This window comes from Patagioenas fasciata, chromosome 7 (genome assembly GCF_037038585.1).
Source record: "Patagioenas fasciata isolate bPatFas1 chromosome 7, bPatFas1.hap1, whole genome shotgun sequence".
NCBI classification, from domain to species: Eukaryota; Metazoa; Chordata; class Aves; order Columbiformes; family Columbidae; genus Patagioenas; species Patagioenas fasciata.
Window position 1 is genome coordinate 39,036,242 of NC_092526.1, and position 21,539 is coordinate 39,057,780.

Sequence of the window (21,539 nt, forward strand, 5' to 3'; positions counted from 1 at the left end):
CAACTTGCTACGTTTTACTATCGTTAGGAACTCTTCACTGGTTCTTAGTTTCTGGGACAGCCACCCCACCCTAATGCATATCTGGTGTTGCTCGGCAATGGAAACTGAGAGAAAAATATTTAATATCTGGCAAAAAAAAAAAATGTAACTGTTTGTTGTGGCTGGGTTTTGGTGTATGTTTGTTTTCAATCCACAGAGGAAGCAACACTAACATCAGCTTAATAAGACACGAGGTTGTTACAGATGACGGAAGTACACAGTAGAAATACATAGAGTTGCATTTTCACCTTCACTGCTAAATACTTAAGCCTTTCCCTCCCCTTTACAAGAAACAAAATTTACTCAGTTTTCCAACAGGATTTGTACCATTTTTATTTGTAAAAATAACCATCTGAATGCATTGCAAGAGTAGTTTACAGTTAGGGTTCTTCATTACATTAATACAGCATTCAGTAGTCGAAAAAGTTACTAAACTGTGCTTGAGAAGATTCAGGTTGAATTCCAAGTCATTCGCTGAAGTCTTTTTCCTCATTTTGTGTGTGATGTTTACCCAAGTCCTTAATCTTCAATTTACAAAAGCAAACAACACCGACAAAACCCCACAGAAACCAACAAACAATATTTTATATTGTTTATTACAAATGTTATGCAAAATATAACACTGACACCAGATTGGTATCACCATGGTTTGTAAAGATATATTGCACATGCTAAAGCATAAAATATAAGACAAAACCTACAAAACATAAGATATTGGCTTTAATATGTAGATCACTGCATAAGAAATGCATAAAATTACATTTTATACACACACTCAGATTGTCACTAGTTTAAAACGCCCTTTCCTATAACACTGACCTAAGGTTTACTTTGTGTGTAATAAGAAAGCATTTTCAGCACTGCAAAAATTATACATTATTCCTATAGAAATTTAGCATATTAATTTTCATTTCAATGCAGGTAGAACATATGAAAAGAAGAAACACTTTATACATTCAAAGAAGGTCCGAAATTAAAATTTACTGGTAATATATTGCTTTTATAACACTCAAATGAAAAAAAAGAGAGACAAGTTTCACAAAACATTTCCATAATACACAAATATCAAAAGGCACTCTAATATTTCTTACATGACTAAGAATAAAAATCACAATTTTTAAAAAAAATCATCTGCAAGATACATAACCAAGTTTCTCAACAGTACAATGGATAAACAATTCATTTCATGTGTTTGTTCTACCTCAATCATCTGGCAGCTGTTTACTGCTCAAAAGTACCAAACACATTACGCTGCCCTTTTAGTAGCGATGAACAGAAATCCCCTGAGCTATTTCACAGCAATTTCAGGCAGTCCGGAGGTTGGAACTCGGTATTTATGAGAGAGACTTGGGACCCCATCCTGCTGTGGTTAAAACGATCCTGCTGAACCCTCCCCAAACACCCTTTGCTTGCTACACACACAAGTCATCCACATACTAGAAATCGCAGGATCTGGGGTGAAGTGCAACAACTACATACGATTAACTCTTGTAAAACGTCCGCAGAAAGGCGAGGTGATTATTTACAAGAGTATAATTATTCCCATGCTTAAATACCTGCTCTACATTACAAATCTGTTTCTACAAGTGATAAATTATATTGCAGATTAATGTACTAGCATACAAAAAATGGGATTCTGGTGACTGGTGAGATGTGGAATAGACCAATACTGAGCACTTCCAAGTTTTCTTCCTAAATACACTGCACTCAAAACATGACTTTCCCAATGCCCTTAAGATGCTAACAAATTGTATTTCTGGAATATTGCATACTTACATCATTGTTAGTTTGCAGAAAAGTTTAGTCAATAATGATTAGATTTGTTTCCTAGAAGGATCAAAGTCATTCAGTGATCACCTGTGCTCTGTAACGTCATTAAGAGGCAGCAGCTCTTGCTCTACGCAATTACCTGAGTTACGAGGTATTGCAAATATACAGAAATATTTTCAGTAACTCAGCGTGGTAGCAAGTAAAAACACTGAATTTTTTTAAATGGCCGTTTAAAATAATACACCATCCTCTTTGTAAAGAGGGCTGGTTTTCTCCTAATGAAGCAACTTCATGTAGGATAGAATAACTTGCTGAATTTCAGGGTGAGATTTATAATCCTGCCAAGGAGCCTACCTACATCTCTGGTTAAAATAAGATTAAAAGGCTGATCCTGCGAACAGACGCCACTGAAATCTTTAGCACCTGATCTCTCCTCATATTTTCAGTGCTTAAAGTAAGGTGGTTATTGCTGGTTTTCAACTTTTAAAAGCAAAACCGTTGAGAAAAATCCATCATTAAAATGTCATTCTGTGCTATTTCTGAGGAGAAAACCAGGGGTTCAGGTGCTCTGTCATTCTGCAGAAAATATAAAGCTGAGGGAAAAGAAACGTTCACCTTCACAGACACTATCCCTTGTGACTTTTTGTTGTAAACTTTGGAAATTTTTAATGTTCAAGGAAACTATATTTAATTTTACCTACTGGTAAGGAAATGTCATTGAATTTTAGCATGGCAAAATAAACTCAATACTGCAATCTGCCAACAGATTTTTAATAATTCAGTGGAACGTGGCTCAAAAGCGCAATTATAGCAAGGGCTTGGATCTCTTCCTTCTGCTCTTAAATGAGGGAAGGTGCTTTGCTTTCTGCTTTTACACTTTCTTGCTTTCCATCCCAGAAAACGGGCAATCTGAAGTGCCTCAGTCCTTCCTTTTTCTGCTCAGGCCATCAGTCTTGCCTAGATTCACATTTCATTTTGCATCACGCCAAATAATACACACAAATGCTAAGTAGGAGAACAAGCCATAGGTTATTTTTCCTGGGCATTTGTTTCATTTCAAATAAATATCAATTCATTTACATTAAAAGTATATGAACATATTCTTTTGTCTGAAAAAAAACCAACAACCAAACAAGCTGTGGTCAACACATCATCAGTTACAAATGTCAACTTGAAACCTGCGTCGTAAAATGTAAAGTTCGCTCAAGATTATTCATTACCTCAAAAGTTTATATTTTTATGGTTTAGAAAAACTACTTCATTATGTCACTCACATTTGAAGAAAAAAAAAAAAGTAGCAAAGTCTTCCATTTAATTACTGAAGCGTTTTGGTCCTCTTGGTACAGCTGGTTGATAGCTTTTTGTTTAGTTTTAGTTTTTGTTTACAAAGTCTCATCCTTCCTTTTGTACATCAGTTGCAGAGGAGGGTCGTGGTCCATTTGACCTAGAAACTTTGGCAGAAGGAGTAAACATATTCACAAAGTTGACATTACTTTAAAAGCTGGTGACAACAGGCTTTTTTTAGCACGGATTTCCCATCTCCTGCACGGTACACTGGGATCTGGGGTTGCAACTGTTGGTGTTAGGCTTTCACTGCTTTGCCTTTGCTCTGTTAATCCAAACACTGGCAAAAGTATTTTAAAATTTGATACCGTTTGCAGTAAAAATAAGTTCTTTTAGCATAGAAAAGGAAAAAACAATCCATTTGAGTTGGCAAGTCATTATAAATTTTTACACACACCTTTGCCTACACCTGATACTTCCGCTCCCCAATTGTTTTTTCCCGGTAGTAGATTCATGGTTAATGGCTAAGGTGACACAAACATCTAAATACCATAATGCTGTAGTGCAAATCAACTGTACATGGTTGTGCTGAATTGAAAAAAAAATAAGGGCCAAGTGATTTTCATTTTACACAAGTGCTTCCACCAATGCCTTTGGGAAAATATGGTAAGACAAGTAGAATTTGGCCTAGAGAGTTTATAACTATATTTTTCTAATTGTGTGCTGCAACTAAGAACTGTAAAAAGTGCCTTCTGTAGGCTTAAGTGCTTAATACATGCAGGATGTGAAAGGTTTTGTTTCCTGTAATACAGGCGGTTTTAAGATTTACAATTTCACCTTTGGTTTGTATAAAAAAAAAAAAAAGAAAGAAAAATAAAATCTAATTAACAGAGCCCCTGGAAGCAGGAAACAGACAAACAGAGGAAAGGGGTGATGCTCAAATCGATGAAGGCTACACTGGAAATACGTTCATGAGCTAAAGGTATAGATAAAACATTTAAGAACTTTTTATAAACAGTTCCCTGTCTATTTGTGCTGTCAAAAAGAAAAAAGGCATCTTCCCTTTTTCTACTTAAAAGAAGAGGTAGAGACTTTCCACAGGGGCACTTCGGGCCTAAAGCAAACATGAGGAAGCTGAAAAGCTGCAAAACATTGATGGGATTATGTTCTGATAAATCCCTCTAACTCTTGTTATTTAAAGGCTTGATTCTCCTCAACACTACAGATCTTTGAATACCTACTTGTCAAGAATAATAGTTAAGAATGTAGCCATGGGATTTAAGCTGTTTAAAAAGACAAAAATAAAGCTGAAATGAAATCATAACGAAAAAAAAATAGGTTTTGAATACCAAAAGGTCAAAATGTTTCAGAATCCGAATCATTTTCATTGTATCCATCCTCTGTTCCTACGTCATTACTCAAGGGCTTATTGTAAGAGTTAATGCTACCCAGACTGGAGCCATCGCAGAGATGCGTCCTGCCCAAATTGTCTTTTTTAAAACAAACGAAGTTGAAAGCCGTCATTGAACTGGAAGGAGAAAAAGGCATCATGGTAGCCAAAATGAGTGCCAGGCAGTCAGCCACGTCTTTGTTAGGGGCGCAAGCCAGGGCTGGCGTATGACCTGGGCACAAACGCAGACAAGGCAACGGTTAGTACTGCGGGAACCACCAGCGGCACCCGCCATTCCTCAGATACATCTCTACGTGACATCGGGAGCAGGAGATGTATGTTCGGTACAATCATGCCAGGCAACAGGGGTATGTTACTTATTTTAAATTAGACATGCTGGGGCCATACACACTTTATGGAGCATTTAAATCAATGTGACCACAACAAGCGCCATTTTTTTTTTTAAATCAAGCAGCAAACAGACTTTACAATATGAATAAAAGCATTTGCTAAACACAGGTCTATGGCACAGGCAGTGTGATGGGTACGGAACAGGGGGAGTACAGCAACAGGGACAGAAACCGGCTTCCGTTTCTGTGCGTATGAACAAGTCTCATTCTGAGAACAATGACTTCCGTTAGAACATAAAACATATTAGTTTAAAAAACATTTTGAAGTAGTAAGCAAATGATTTTAAAGACTAATCAGTTGAGTATCTCCTCAACTCAGAAAGCAGTTTATTTAGGAATTAAATTAGGAGATAAATTAATTAGACCGGTGCACATGGTACATGTATAGCAGGTGTAACTGCATGGGTGTTCAGTTACGCAAATTTACATTATGTTAGAATAATGTCTGTATTCAGAAAGTATGGCATACACTTTCAATACAAAGTGAATATTCTCCAGAAATCAGTAAAACAAAGAACTGGGGAGCTACTAAATGCTGCTCTTCACTGCAGTTTAACATGGCTCCTATCCAAGCTCTGCCCATATACAAATCTTGGACAGCAGTATGTTGATGACACTTGCTATCTTTCCATTTTACTGCCTGCTGTGTAGGACTCCAGCACTTCCCAACAAATCTTCCTTTATACCAAGAGCAAACAAATTCTTTTGAAGATGGCTAAAGCTGAGAACGCCTGCGGGGCAGAGCAGTTGGGTGCACAAACCTCGGTACAGGTTTGTACCAAACTACCCACATTTAAGCACTGACTGCAGCGAATGGAACTTCCTCTTCCACCGAGTTCCAAGCGCGAATATTCTTCAGAGTTGCGTTTATACTAAGAGTGCACTTACATTTCTCTCTTTTAAACTGCATATGCAGTTGTTCATAGAAAAATTGTATATAAAATTTAAACTTGATTTTCACTCCGTACATACATTCAAATTAGCTGGATCTGTATGTACAATTTTAGCGATAAAAACTGTGGTTAGAAACTAGTCTGGTTCATTTTCCTGTCCCCATCTCTATAATGAGGTTGTGGCCCAGGTGACTTCAGTGGGACTCATTCATGCAAGTATATCTAGGAAGCATTTGGTTAACAGTAAATACTCACCACTCAATTCTTTTAATCCATAGATCTCAAATATCTTGCAATGATGGGTGAGTGTTATTATTGATACGTTACAGATATGGGAAGATGGAGGTACCGAATTGTTACATTAATGCCATGAAGTCAGTATTTTAAGAAAGACCAGCTTATTTCAGGAAGACATTTTTGAAAACATTAATTACAGAAGCACAGCCCTTGTGGGCTTTACAACGTTTACGGAAGGACTTCATTGAGATCTGAAACAGAATTATCAGATACATTAACTAATCGTGTATTTTATGAGGCAACAGTAATTTACTTGTATCTTGGATTAAGCCAGACCATTTGTAAGCACAAGCTTTGATCCCAGAATGAGCTAGGACACAATCAGACATATGTTGATGGTTTTCTTCCTACCCATTAAAACATGCGCTGATTGAATGCATAATCCTTAATTCTTCTGCAAGGCGTCAGAATTATCCGGTGCCACTTGCATGTTTAGGAAATTCAAGTTACCACTGCACTCGAGCATTAAAAAAGACTAGCTGTACATGCAAAATGAACAGTAAAAGGGACTGCCGTGATGTTTAGAATACATTTTTATGTTAAATAAAAACAAATAGTATCTTGATTCTTTTTTTAATGGGTACTCACACAGCTCATTGTCTGTTCTTGGAAGGATAAAAGCACCAATGATACCTATCATCAGCTTATAAGTCTATTGCTTTGGTCTGTTGTAAAATTACCTGTTGAGTCTTACTGAAGATTGTCAAAGTGTCTTATTTACTTACCATTTTCATCTACTGCGAGGACACATGCCCCTTTGGCCAGCAGCTCTTCAACCACCATCTTTAAGCCGTTTCGGGCAGCAATATGGAGAGGTCTACAAAAAATAACAACTACATTCAAGATCACCTTAAAACAGGCTTTCTAAATAAAGGTAGATAATGCTTCAAGCCCACCCGGCATCTGAAAGAGAATGTTTTCCTTTTTTGCATCGTTACAATTATATTGTAGAAATCAAATTATAGAACAGCCTTTAAAATAATCCTCATGCTCCACATCTATAAAACATACGTGCAAGACAAAGATAATTACCTTTACAAACACACGGATTGCTTAATACTTAAGGCTTTCTTTAAAAGCTCTCATTTTCCCACTGTTTGCAGCACACAATTGATATTTAAAAGGAAAATGGATCTAAGACTGAAGAAATGCCTTTGTTCCATCCTTCATTCTGCCTGCTACAGTTCAAAATTATTGTATTGTCTTTTTATCCTTGAATACTCAATAGCTAATCTCTGTTACCAACTGGGAAAAAAGGGGGGTTGGACTAGATGACCTTTGAAGGCCCCTTCCAACCCCAACTATTCTATGATTCTATGAAATTAAAAATAATCACTGGTTGGCTCCCTTTGTGGGACAACACCCAGTGTCCCTGCTTGGGGACAGCTAGTGGAACAAGAAAAACAACTCCATGTTGGAAGGGGGAAAAGAGCTGAGATGGAATGAATTCTACTGCAAACATTAGATGATCTGCCACCTGAACTCATGACTGAATCTCCTCCTGTGGGATTCCCCATTTCCAGTCAAACAGCTGCAGCCGGAGTAAGAAAATCAATGGTTCTACCTCTGCTGACAATGTATGGTATGGACAGGAGTTGCACATAAGCTATTACCTAAAAAAACCTCTGAAAATTAACTGCACCACCTGAAGTCTAAATAAATTATCTAGGTTTAAGGTGAAGCTCAGAAAGCTAGGAAATGCCAGATGTATATTTACACATTCACATGATAAATAGACATTTGGACATAGCCTTCAAATAAATGACCTCATAATTTTTACGCCAGGCCACGTATAGAATTGGCATAAAAGGAATCAAAATTAACAATGAAAATGCAATACAAATCTAGTCTTTTCAAGGGAAAACACTCGAAAAAAAATAATCAGAAATTAAGTGTTCTATGGAAAAATCTGAGACGTGAATTTGAAACGATAAATCAGAATCTGCTGGTAAGTCAAGTGAACTTGAGAGGGTCAGGCTATACTTACGTCTGCAATGCATTATTTTTTGCATTAATAAGGCTCTGTTCTTGTATCTTGTCAAGTATTAACAAGGCACATTTTTCATGATCCTGTAGTTGAGAAAAAAACAAAACAAACAAAAAAACAACAAAAACCCAGAAGGTGTTACTTTGTTGAGGAGTTTGACATCGAGGCAAAATAAATGTTAGATATAGAAGTGAAATTTAATAACTCAATTTGAAATACACGTTACTCAGCTTATAAGGATGCCTTTCTATATTATTAATAAGCTATTACAAAATCCTCTTCAGTATGAGACCTCTAACAATGAAACCTTTGAAATAATACAGATCTGGGCATTATTTGTGATACTGCTCCAGCACAGCAAGTTGCAGATGCTGATCCTACAGCCCCGGCAGCTGAAGGACCTCGAGAATTCAGTGAGGCTCATGTGTCTGCAGAAACTGGAGCAATCCTATCACCCTGGAATCCCGGCTGTGAACAGCAGTAAAAGAAAAAGTCCCAGAAAGGGAATCCCATGAATGTGTTTTCTTGCAGAAACAGCAGTAGCAATTGGTATTAAGAGGAAGAAAGGGTGGGAAAAGACACCACCACCAATCTAATAAATGCCTCTGGTTTTACTGCTGCAGACCATGAGGGAAAATTCTGAGTTCTTTCTGAGGAAATTGGAGAATAAGAAACAAGAATACTTTTTAATTTTTCTTTGCCACTGAGCCTATGTTAAGCTCTTTTCCAGTGAGATTATTTGGTAAAATCTCAAAGGGTTTTCCATCGCTTCTCGTAGTTTTCCTTCCTCACGTTTCAGCTATCATAAGAGGCATCCTTGTTTCTCAATTCACTAAAACTTGAGATAGACTTGAGTAAAAGTTTGGAACAACGTTCCCTTCCTCACCACAACTTTGACCGTTACATTTCCATTGCAGAAAACCATCCAGGAGCACAAACACACACAGATACAGACTGTGAAGAGAACAGAAGCACACAGAGGTCTTCGACTTACTTTACTGCTAGCCAAGTGCAAACATGTGTTCAACTCCTTATCCTTTAACGTCAGGTCAGCCTTGGCAACGTTCACCAAAAAGTCTGAAGTATAGAATAGAAATCAATGAACAAACAATGGGCAGACAAACATGTAAAAACGGAGGGGAAAAAATTCCTATTTCAATATATGTGTGAATACATGAAGCCTTTACGTGATGTAAGCTTTATGAACATGAACTGAAAATAAGGAATGAGAACAGACTAATCAGCAAGCAAAGGCAGAGCTAATAGCTGATTCACAGTGCCTCAAACATATATTCATCTATTTACAAACTTCGCCATCTGCAAATCAGCAAGTTCTGCCTGAATCGCCCTCTCTGGAGAAAAACTGTGGATCCTGCTTTGAGAGGGCTAAGTGGATTTCTAAATATATAATAATAATAATTATATAAATATTAATTATTAATAACTAATTACTATATAATTAATAATTAAATACTATGGTAAAATAGATCTAATATATAGAAATATAAAAATTTGTCTGTGCTGTTAAAGCTAGAGAAAAGAGAATTCTGTTAAGCCAATATGACCCTAATCTGTGTGTCTATAGTATACAGTCTAACCTGGAAAAAGCAGCTGCCAAGAGCTGCTCTTTCAAGAATAGGACTTCCTACAGTAGAGCAGAAAAAAGGGTTACACAATCTTTTTCACACATGTAGTTTCACTGGTCCATAAAATCAAGGAAGTGAACAGGAGAGCAGAATTGTTACTCCCCTCATGCTCTTTACAGTGTGCTCTTATGAGGAAATAAGACTCAAGTTTTTTATTGCTGAGGAACAACAACTGAGAAGCAAAAGAGATTTTTTACAGATATAAAGGTAGCTTCTTACAGACTTCCACACAATTTATTGATTTGTCTTCATTCATATTCACGGGCAGAAAACAATGCCTGGCTATTTGGGATAGTAACCGCAGTAGCACTCGGCCGTACGTACCCACCGCCCCGAGGTGCCCGCCGTGCGCTGCCGTCATGAGCGGTGTCCTGCCCGCCTGGTCAGCCACGTTCACCTGCGCGCTGTGGCTCAGCAGCAGCTGCAGACACTCCACGTGGTCCCCGAAGGCGGCTGCGTGGAGGGGTGTCCTGCGGGGACACCAACGGCAGCACAGCTGTTGCTAAACAATGACAATATTCCTCTTTTCCCAAGAACTGCAAAGGGCAAGATCTTGTAATTTCTTTTTGGTTTTCCTACAAAACTTAAAAAGTTATCACCAGGGGAAAGTTATACGAGCTAGTTATACTAGCAGCATCTGAAATAAGTTAAATAACATCTACAGTCTCTGTCCTGATGCAATATAAGCTTGAAAGAAAGGGAAGTAGAAGGTGGATGCGACAGCGTGGAGATACGACACCATGGAGAATCTCATATTAGCAGCGTATTTATTTTAGCGGAGCATACTGTGTAATATGAAAAGCAGTACAATCCCTCATTTTTATTAATCTGATTTTATTTTACAATGAGATTGGTAAAATACGAGCCCAGGGTGCCCAGAGAGGTGGTGGATGCCCCATCCCTGGAGACATCCCAGGCCAGGCTGGACGGGGCTCTGCGCAATGTGAGCTGGTAAAGATGTCCCTGCTCACGGCAGGGGTGGCACTGGGTGGGCTGGGAAGGTTCTTCAACCCAAACTATTCTGTGATTCCATTATATTTTTTTAACAAGCCTAAGATGGGAAGAACTATCAGAAAAGAACAGATCCATTGCTTAAGAAGACTAAAATATTTTAAGTTGTAGTCAGAGATACTGCAGCAACAAGCTACTATAAGAGCATTACTATAAAATGCAGAAGGAACTTTATCCATTTTGAAGGTTACCAGTTTCCACAGGACTGAAACACTAGAATTCATTTGCTGTCTCCCCATGGTACTTGGGATCTGAAGCGTGACTAACAGAGATGAATGACAGTTGGTGCTCAACCCAGCTCACCTTGTCACTTCAGTTTCTGCTAATCAGTAAAGGTGAGGTGGTCTTACCCTTATAGGAGTAACTAATCACCATTACTTAAGGTCTTGAATTTGTTTTAATTAATCTCTTGCTGTATCAGTATTATTCTGCTGCCTAGATGTTTTCAGTTGTGTGCCCTGGAAGTGCTAACATAACATTCAAGCATTTAAATAAACACTTTTCTATGTGTACATATCACATCATTTAGCAAAGATAAACGTGTTTAAATATTTAACAAAGAAAACAGGTTCAGGGAAACAGCCCATGGTCATAGCTGTTCTAAACAAACAGAATACTACTTTTTTGTATTTCTTTGATATGTGCTATGAAATGGAACACTTCATAGGATTCTTGCTTCATGTGAGCCACCGTTTAACTCTGTTGCAGTGTAAACTGCTGTCTGAAAGAGTCAGGACAATAAATCTGAGCTCAGCTCTACTGGATAAGGATTAGTTCCAGAGGTTCAGAAAGAACTATGAAAAATATTAGAGGAATTCATGAAGGTGAAGTGCAATTTGTTTAGGAAACTCTTACCTTCCTTTGTCATCTTTGCAGTTGACAATGCTGGCATCGATGGCTCCGATGAGCAGTGACGCACAGTTTTCATGATCATTGATTCTGCCAAAGAAATACACTTTCAAAAAGGTAAAAAGTCTACATCTTTTCCCACTTTCCAATATTAATTTATTTCACTTCCCAGTAATATTTTTAATTGGTTATTTAGAAGTTATCCTAACATACCGTTGCCTTAATGCTTTTAGTCACATTTCTGATTATTCATCATCTCTCCATTTAACCAAACTGCCTCTGCCACCAGGAATTTCAGGCTCTAAAGCAAAGCTGATCCTGCAATTCACTATCCACAAAGGCAATTGCAGCTCGAACCTAGGATTAACACCTTAATACCTCCAAAATCCTTTAGTTTGAATGTCAAACACACCTGGATCTGGAAAGCACTCAGTCACAGATAGCTACTTACAAAGCTTTATTCTAATGTTTCAGGTACTGAAGCCCACATCTCTTCCAACTCACACATCCTTTCCTTGATGGATGTACTCAATTAATACTCTCGCTGATTATTGTCAATTTGTCTCATTTCATTATGAAAATGAACAGTGTTTAGTGACAACATTGGACATATAGTATAGCTAACACATACCTATGTTTTCATTTTAAATTTAGCACAGGTCTGTAGTTCTAAGCAAAGGAAAAGAAACCAAAAAGGAAGCAGAAATGCAGCTATTTAATTGCAAGTCAGCATTCCATCAAATAGCCTAAATGTATTAAATTTATGCAAAACCACTTTATTCTGCCACTTTTTCAGCAGAAGTATTACTATCAGCACAATTTTATCACCAGCTTTAAACTTATTCACAAATAATCTAAAAACAAACAAACAAAAAAATAAAGCTTTCTTCTCATACTGCTACTTTTTCCAGACCTATCCTAAAGCATTTGTTACTGGAGATTTCTACTTACACAGCACAGTGCAATGGAGAGAAGCTATTACCATAGAATGTGCGGAAAAGCTTTTGTTCCAATAGTACCTCAATGCAGTTTTCATGACCTGTAAGAGATCAGAAATTTCACAGTGTTGCACAAAGCAAGTCATTCACTTCATCCATATTAGGCTTATACAGATTAGAGTTTAACACTAAATTCAAAGTTGAGCACAATGTGTATATGAACTCCTATGTCATAAAATAATAAAGAGGCGGGGGTTCTTTTGGTTTTGGTTTGAGGTTTTTTTATAGCGGAAGCAAGATACCCTGTTTCCCCAAGAATAAGACCTACCCCAAAAATAAGCCCTAGTATGATTTTTCAGGGTTTTTGAGGATGCTCAAAATATAAGACCTACTTCAAAAATAAGCCCTAGTTACAATTCATTAAAAAGTCAATTTAAATAGTGTCCAGGCAGCTATACATGTAAAAGGTAAGCATCTTTTGGAGCAAAAATTGTATAAGACCCAGTCTTATTTTTGGGGAAACAGGGTAGATCCAGGCTTCATTCTGAGCTTCGCAACTGTTAGGCTGCTTTGTTATCATGTTTCCCTAAAGCTGAGGCCCCATGTGAACTTGGCAGAAGTCCCTGGGTAGAACCTTACCATTGTAAGAAGCCCAGTGCAGCGGTGTGTAACCTTGATTATCTTTCAGACCGCAGTCTTCCTCAGAAAGTGCTACCTGCAGTAATTCGCTCAGCCAAGTGGCGTGACCCCGAGCTGCCGCAAAGTGCAGAGGTGTTCTGCCTCTGGCGTCTTTACATAAAATAGATACTTCTTTCTCTAACAGCATCTGAACACACTCTTCGTGCCCAGTCATGATCTGATAACAAAGAAATGAGGAAAGAGGTTGACATAATACCGAACATGATTGATGCCTGTGAACACGAAAGGGCCTGGATGGGATTCAGAAGGCAGAGATGAAAGCTCCTTTGCTCCTATGAGTACCTATGATAACTGAAACACCAATGTGTATTTGGTACTGTCCTGCGAAGGCGTTGCTTCCTAGTCTGTGCAAGGAGACTCCACTAAGTTAGGCACAAAAGCAAGGAGGAGTTTAAGACTAAGGAAACAGGTGAACAAGGGGTGTGGTTCAGGGAACCGGCATCTCGCTTCTCAAAACCACGTACAAATGTGAGAGAAGAACCGAGGAAAAAAACACCAAGAATATAATCAGAAATAGGAAAAGCAGCTGCCATCAGTGCCCTCTGTGTCATCCATAGGTTAGCTCTGGTATCTCGGTCATGTTCATGTATTGCTACCAATACAGAACAGAAATGTTATGCCATAGCTTTTATTACAGAAGGTGTTGGACTCCTAAGCTGAACTGCTCACTGAAGTTATCATAAAGTTCTGCATAAATATCATCCCTTGCATCAACTTCATATCAGATAAGAAGTAGATTCCTAGGAAAGATGAGATCTGCCTCGAGTTGCACTGCTTCCAGATCAAAACCTAAGGCTTCCTTATTTACACCATCCTCCCCAAGAAAACTGAAAAGAATTGCTGGGCAGTTCTTGTAAATAAATTGTTTTCAGAAGGTGCTCTGTCCACAGAATAGTCACTGCTTTTGCAAAGTGTCTAGAGCCAAGAAAAACTGGCCTAATCAGTCTTTCATCTAATTAATTAAGTGAACGTGACATAAGGGCAAAAGCAGAGCGTTACTTAGAGCAGATCTGTCCTGCTTTTTACCACGGTGACTGTGTTTGGTCTGGTTTCCAGTCATGTACAGTATTCCCCACATTTGATATCCCTGTATTCATAGGTGAGTTGTAGCCACAGTAAAACAAATAATTAAGAATGATAAAAATGAAGTCACCCCTCGATGTAAAGCTGTGCATCCCAGGAGATCAGCTGCATCTACAGATGCTTCTTTTTCAAGTAATAAAGAAACAGCATCAACGTGCCCATATGCCACAGCAAGCATTAGCGGGGTTCTAGAAAAAACAAAAAGAACCAACAGCACACAACAGTCAGAGCTATAAAATGACATACAACTTGCCACTGCTGAGATAAAGAAATAGAGAAATCAAGAAGCCTTGCATTTCTCTCCATTCTTACCCACAAACCTGGTTCTTTCACCACACTCATCTACACAACACCCAGACGAAGACCTTTTGTATGAAATTATTGAGACATTTAACAATCAAGTACAACGAATGAAATAGAAACAAACACATCTGTAAGCAGTTTACAGAGCAACATCATTCAAGACAATCTTAATAACCTACAATTATTGTCACCTCCAGCAACACATGAGCTTTCCAATACCCAAGTGTTATGAATGAATGTCCCTGCTAGTTGCCAAGATGACAACTACCCAAAACGTTTCTTTTGCAAATGCTGCAATTGCCTAAAGGAGATGAAGGGACATGAGGAAATTGTTCAAGCCAAAATTTGGACTAAAATATCTTCCTTTATTTTTTTCTGAAAGGGATCTATTCTCCTTCCATTTCCAGATAAGACTAATACCATTTAAAATTATATGCATAGTCAGATACGTTCCAGACACCCCAAATGAGTTTTTAAAACCGTTCATATTTTCACTTTAAAAACAGAATTTATTCTCCCTATATAACTATCATTTAACAAGAAGTGAAATTTTTGTAGGGACATCTCAGATTCATGTGTCACCTCAGATAAACGTTCTGTCTCACTGAACCAGCCCTATATACCAACTAAACCCCGAAATAGAAATGTTTTAGGGAGAAAAAGACTCTATAGAAGCATCTCAGGACCTTGCTAGTTTTTATTGAATCTGGCCTCAGCATCTATGAAAAATTGTTTAAAGTACAAAGCAAAGACTGAGCTTAATGATTAATCCTTTCCACATGGCTTAGATCAACTGAATGTGAGCTTTGTAATCTCTGCCGAATTCTAGAAGGAGAGGTGCAGAAAATGCAGTATTTCAAGTAAATGCCCTGTGTTTTTTTAAGAAATCTGAGAGGTGATTTGAATCATGGAGCTGAAAGAAAACCATCGCAAAGCAAACTTACTGTCCTTTGGCATCTGTCACGTCAGGGTTGTCTGCAACTTCCAGCAACAACCGTAAACAAGGTGTGTGGCCATTAATGACTATAAAGAAAAAAAATGCTTAATTAAAATATGTTTAATTTCTGATAGCTTTCCATTGGAAAACATACAGATAAGAAATTTCTTTATAAAGAAGGAAAATACTCCACGACGTAAGAAATTAGTATTCCCACAATCTGCTTGTAACTTGTGCTGATGAAACAGTGAGCTTTTTTTCCCCCAACCTCAGTAAGGTGATGATTAGCTCTCTTACATATAAAAATCCTCAATGAGCAAACCAGAAATCCTGATTTTCACCACCGAGTTACCTACACACCACCTGTGTCACATCATTCTGGCAGAGAAATGGGAGGACATCACCTTTAAATTGCTCATCCAAAAATAAACTTAGTTGCTCTACTCAGAAAAATAAAAGACATTTTTAGTTATGCTACAGACGCCTTTAGGGAAGGGAGCTCTGCAGAATCCTGCGATCCAGCCCCCGTGTCAGGTCTCCTTAAGCATCGTGTTCTGCGGTTGGGCTTGTGTAACGAGCAGAAATGAAGGCAAACACGTTGGAGGGGATGGACACACATGCCTGCTCTTTTCCTTGCAGTGCACAGGAAATACGTGCAAGTTTTCACTTTTGTGTGTGCAAATGCGCATTGCCAAGCCACGGATTGATTCGGCAAGAACTCTGATTGATTTCTCAAAATGTGCCAATTTACCTCTTATAGTTGCATTGCAAATAAACGCTGGATACTAAAGTGGCACCACACCGAGTTTTCGATAGGTGGCATCGTTCTTTACTAAAACACCCCTAAACAAAATGTACTGTTACACAACAGCATAATAAAACCCATCAGACTGCAAGTGGCTTTTCATAATGGTTGCAGATAAAAAGCTTTATTCCAGAGCTACTTTCCACAGAACTCTGCATAGCTCTTGATCTAAGCATTGGCTTAAGAGATATTTATCCAAAGTGCACTTGTCTCCCATTTTAAAACCTCCAAATTCATGACAGTGATATATTTCCTTTACTAAAAGTTCAAATATTCAACCTGTCTGTGCAGTATTTTGCCTTCTTAAGGTACATGTTTTCTTTCATGTCTCATTCCTGCAGGTAGTGACTTCTTGTTTCTTGCCTATTTTTTTCCCATTTTTTAAATACACAACTAATTTTGTTTAACTACATATTTAAAGAACATCTTGCTTGTATCCCTGGGAGATTTTTAAAATCTTATAAGTTCTAAAATCTAATGTTTTATTTTATTTTCTTCAGTACTGCACACAAAATTGATAACAGTCTGTTTGACCTTATGCTTCCAGGTTGCACTTGTATGATCATGCACAGAGAGCAAACTGATATTAGAGGTATATGTATTTTAATCTAAGCAAAATTAAAACTTAAACAGAAAGACAATTAAGTCTGGCCTAGAAAATAGTTGTTATCCAATGAAGTATTAATTTTACTTCTCACTAGAGGTCACTGCTCTGCTGTACTGAGCCCCTCGTTGAAGAGCCAGAGGAGCCTCTGCGTATTTATCTGACAGGTACAAATTAAACAATAACCTTTAAATAAATGGCAAACTCCACATTTTCCAGTTAATTACGCACATGGCATAATTACCACTCAACACATGCAGAATGGAGCAGACTCGCAGCCACAGCACGTTCACCAGCTAGCTCAGGAGGAGGATTATGTCTGAAAGTGTTGCCCTTGCAAAAAGTCGAATGTTTTGAACCCCAGGACAATTTCATCACCAATGAGAGCCTACCTGTATTTTCAACCATTCTTCCTCAGGAGAAGCAGTGAGGCAAGTGTTCTCTCTTTCCTTGATTTTTTGGCTGAAGAACCATTAAGAGGGGAAACATCGCACATCTTAAAGAGCAGGTGGCAACAGAGAGGAAAAAAGACCGAGGAAATGAAAGAGGAGAAAGAGAGGAGAGGCCACAAGCACGGCAGAAGCGCACGCTCACCCGAGGCGTGGAGGGGGGTCCTCTTGGTGATGCTGTCTTTTACGGTGACAGAAGCACCCTGGCTGATGAGAGCTTCCACGCACTCTGCATGTCCTTTGAACGCCGCCAGGTCCAGAGCAGTACGGCCCTTCTCGTCCTTGATATCCAGATCGACCAGAGACTGGAGAAGTACCTCCAAGGCTTGGTGGTGACCATTATAGGCCTAGAAATGTGAACACAACTCTCATCTTTCAAAGACTTTCACGTCAAACATAAAATCCATCATTATCACAGTCTCCTAAATACAGTAGAAATAACACAGTTTTCTTGATTTCTTATGACTCTTTCTTCAACTTGATTTTCCCAAATTAGACTGTAGCCAGGAAACCAAGCCCGTTTTGGTGCAGATTGCTGGCTTTCTGGGTCCAGGTGTCAACACCACCAAACCTGGAGACAGATGACCACAGGCACCCCAATATATGGGAGGGTTTGAAATGAATGTCGAGACACTTCAGGATGGCTGCAACTGAACTGTGAAATTGGGATGTTTTATGTAAGAACCTGGTTTTGTTACATCTAGGCCTACATCCCTTCCCAGCTTTTTCAAAACAAGGCTATGATTCAACCTGCTGCAAAGACAGAGATTAAGGAATTATTCTAGGAGATAATGATCAAACAGTTTGCACATCTCATACTTACAGCTAAATGCAAAGGACTTTTCATAGCTGCAGAATCTGATTCCTCAAATATATGGTTGGTTTTTTCCAGAAGCTAGGGGGAAAAGAAAAGAAAAGGTTTTAAAACATCTTTGCATCAGACAAGGTAAATTCTCATGGACTATGAAACTCTCCAGAGAGGCCAGTGGTAGGGGCAGAGCTGACCTGCCTGCACCATATGATGGCTTATCCTAAACTCAGAGGTATGCCTGAACTTTTGGTGTAACAAATCAGTCTTTAGTAGACCTACATCAAGGACAAATTTATCCAAAAATCAAACTGGAACACAAGCTAGTATTAATAATGCATAAGGTGTCACAAATCTCTTGTTAGAGTGTCACTAACCTATGGAAAAGCTAGAAAATTAAACATTTTTGTTTATTTGTGTATTTTGTGCCTAGTAAAATGTCAGGACTGTGAAAGAGATGTATGTTGATGCAATTACCACTCATAAGCAAATGGGCGTGTGTATTAACAGATTATATAGATTTTAACACCTACCTGCAGCTAAGGAAAAAAAACCCAATCAAGTCGTACACCAGTTTTTCAGTAGGTTTGAGGCAGGATTAGGAAACACATTTGGTCTTACCATGTGGAGCCACCTTCAGTTTAAAATCTTGCTCTTTGCTTACACAAGACAGCTATAAACAGGATGAAGCAGTAGCCACCTCTGAATACATGAATACATTCTGATTTTCTCCAGTGAGTAAAACTACAAAAATGCCACAAAACAAACTCAAGCACTAAGCCTCTGCCTGCCTAATACTGTCCTTTACTCTGAGTCCAGCCCAGCAGACTAATGTAATCACTTTTAATTACATTTATCATCACCTGTTGAAACTCCAGGATCAAAATCTTAACGTAGAAATACTTTTCTTAACCTGCCAGAAGTGGACAGGTTAGTGGACAAAATTAAGGCTCTGAAGGAACAAATTGTGGGATTGGAGAACCCCCCCACAAAAGGCATCTCCATGGCTTAGAGTTAAAGCAGCTTAGGCTGATGCAAACCAGGCTTAATGAGCTTATTACTCATAAAGCTGAATGTCTCCATCATAAAGTCAAGTGTAAACAAGAATTTGATGGCAAACATGGTAGCTCACAGATACATAGCCAGACAGCATAAGAAGAGAAATTACAAAGGAGAGCAAGAACAGGAAGATTAAAGACACAGCACTAATAAATTGTAGTATGCCTTGTCAAGCACCACTTTGTAGCAATTAAAACAAGGTCATCTCAAGGATAAACATCATACTCGAAGAGACAAAAAGTGCCACCAGGTCGAAGTAACCAAGCAAATTCCTTGGTTTCACCAGTGTTTCTATGGTTCTAAAAATGCATTTGTAGTAAATTACATATACTTGTTAAAAGAACACATAAAACAGAGTGTCTTGGTGGGGCTCTAGCTCCATGATGCTTCCATAATGTACCTGCAATTGCATCTGTTTCTGAAAAGCGTGAAGTTACCACCCAAAACCTGCGATCCATCCCTGCCTCCTAGAAGCCCAACAGTGCATTTCACTGAAGACAGACAAATAAGCCTGAATTACAAACAATCTATGGTTACTGGTGGCTGATTGGAGAACAATCAGCATTTCTGATTTCTAATTCCTCGTGCCATTGGAATTATGTCTTTTAGCTGATTGCATTTTTACTTATTGGTTTGTCCGCAGTTTTAGCAGATGTCAGACCTGTGCAGAGATACTGCAAGTGAAATGGGTGCGCAGGGTTCCCTCTGGTTAGGTTAGAAGCTTTTAAAAGGTAAGAACACCCTTACTTCTCTTCCTGCCTCCTGGAAATTCCCAGCGTGACCCCTTCACTTCCCATAACAGTAAATACTGTACATAATGATTTTGTAAAGTCGTCTTCACACTCAAAAACAAGAACCTGAATGATTCAGGAGTGAGATGCAAAGTAAGGTAAAACATGTCAATTATTCAGATCTATTTTTACAAACCAATAGCACTGCACAGCTGCTATTATAAACTGTCTTCTCTCTCCCAGTTCTGTGTGGTGATTAATAACATTTACAGTTCTCACAACTTTATTTTATTTGTACAGTAAGAGTATTTACAGACATAAGAGGCTTTGCTGCTAGATTTTATTCTGGGGTTATAATAAAGACTATATAGGAGGATATAGCTGGGGGGGGTTTCCCCCTCGCTTTTTTATTTATTCAAATGTGCCAGTTAATGAGTCAAGGTAGTTCTTACGATTGTCCTTATAGGCTGTAATACGTTCTGAAATTCAGCTCTGGAGAAAAAAAAGGAGGCTTAATGGAGCATCTCAGTAATTTCAAATTACCATTAGGTAGAAAAAGAGCTAATTCTTTCATCAGGCATAAAAGGAGGAGGCTACTCTGTAAATCCACCCTTCAAATCCATAGAACATTTACTCTTGTTCCCAAGCGGCAGCAGGCTCAGCAGAAGAGCCCTCCGTCCCCACGGGCCCCGAACAAGGAAAGGGCAAACTCGCTGCCACAAGCAACAAAAAAGCAGTGATATTTCACGGGAGCTAAAAAGACTGAAATTCTGAGCCAGGGCTGCCCTGACGTAATTGCAAATCGCGGTTCCCCAGCTGTTGTAACCCTGACGTAACCTGCTGCAGGATTTCTCCTGTGGCAGCACTAACAGGCAGCGCGGGTCAATGTGGTGTGAAAGCAGCGTGTGCTGTGCAGAGCTCCTTCTCAATAATTAAGTATTTTGACTCTTCAACAAAGAACCAAACAACATAAACCACTAAACAGCACGCAGTGTTCTTACTAAAGCATGAATATCGATACCATTTTCTAATTAAAGCTTTTCTTTTAAAACCATTAAAACCTATTTATACATGACACGATAATTTTGAATCACCCTGTATATCGAAGCAGATCACTCAATACCCATCTTCATGACATTTATTTTTACAAGTCATAAACTTGTATAAATCCATACTATATATCTCCCAAATTCAATTTTTGGCTAAAAATTTTTGGCTTGTTGTGAGATGCAATTTCTGATCATTCAGGTCCAGGATATTAAAAAAAAAAGTTAAATTTCACACAAGTTTAATCTTAATTATGGTAACTTTATCAATACTGCTATTGTTTCACCAGAGGTAAAAAGGCACGGCAGGTTTGCAACTGACAAAAAGCTATTAATGCAGTTTGCAAGTCAGATAATGTGCACGTACACCACTGTGTAGCTGGGAACTCTCCCTTAATGCTGCCACAGCCACACACTGGGAATATTTGGATCACAGTTCCAAATAATTTAAGCATACATAAACTCCACTCAAAGACAGTATTTAAGCATCAGCTTGTTGAA

At 38.5% G+C, this 21,539-nt stretch overlaps 1 protein-coding gene across 18 annotated transcripts in view; it reads right to left on the minus strand.

Moving 5' to 3' along the window:
- Positions 1-346: 346 nt before the first annotated feature.
- Positions 347-21,539, minus strand: part of ANKRD44 (ankyrin repeat domain 44) — a 90,368-nt gene continuing 69,175 nt past the window's right edge. For 11 of the 18 annotated variants that reach the window (XM_071811490.1, XM_071811484.1, XM_065840334.2 and 8 more), the window contains 12 exons: positions 18,218-18,289; positions 17,540-17,741; positions 15,544-15,622; positions 14,367-14,484; positions 13,154-13,370; positions 12,528-12,615; positions 11,583-11,666; positions 10,041-10,186; positions 9,065-9,147; positions 8,071-8,153; positions 6,809-6,900; positions 347-4,715 (listed from right to left, as the gene is read on the minus strand). In XM_071811490.1, coding sequence (XP_071667591.1) covers positions 4,450-4,715; positions 6,809-6,900; positions 8,071-8,153; positions 9,065-9,147; positions 10,041-10,186; positions 11,583-11,666; positions 12,528-12,615; positions 13,154-13,370; positions 14,367-14,484; positions 15,544-15,622; positions 17,540-17,741; positions 18,218-18,289 — 1,530 coding nt within the window. In that variant the 3' untranslated portion in view covers positions 347-4,449. Of the gene's footprint in view, positions 6,507-6,808; positions 6,901-8,070; positions 8,154-9,064; positions 9,148-10,040; positions 10,187-11,582; positions 11,667-12,527; positions 12,616-13,153; positions 13,371-14,366; positions 14,485-15,543; positions 15,623-17,539; positions 17,742-18,217; positions 18,290-21,539 lie in introns of all 18 variants that reach the window. The other 7 variants (XM_071811492.1, XM_065840340.2, XM_071811496.1 and 4 more) reach the window with 5 other exon arrangements.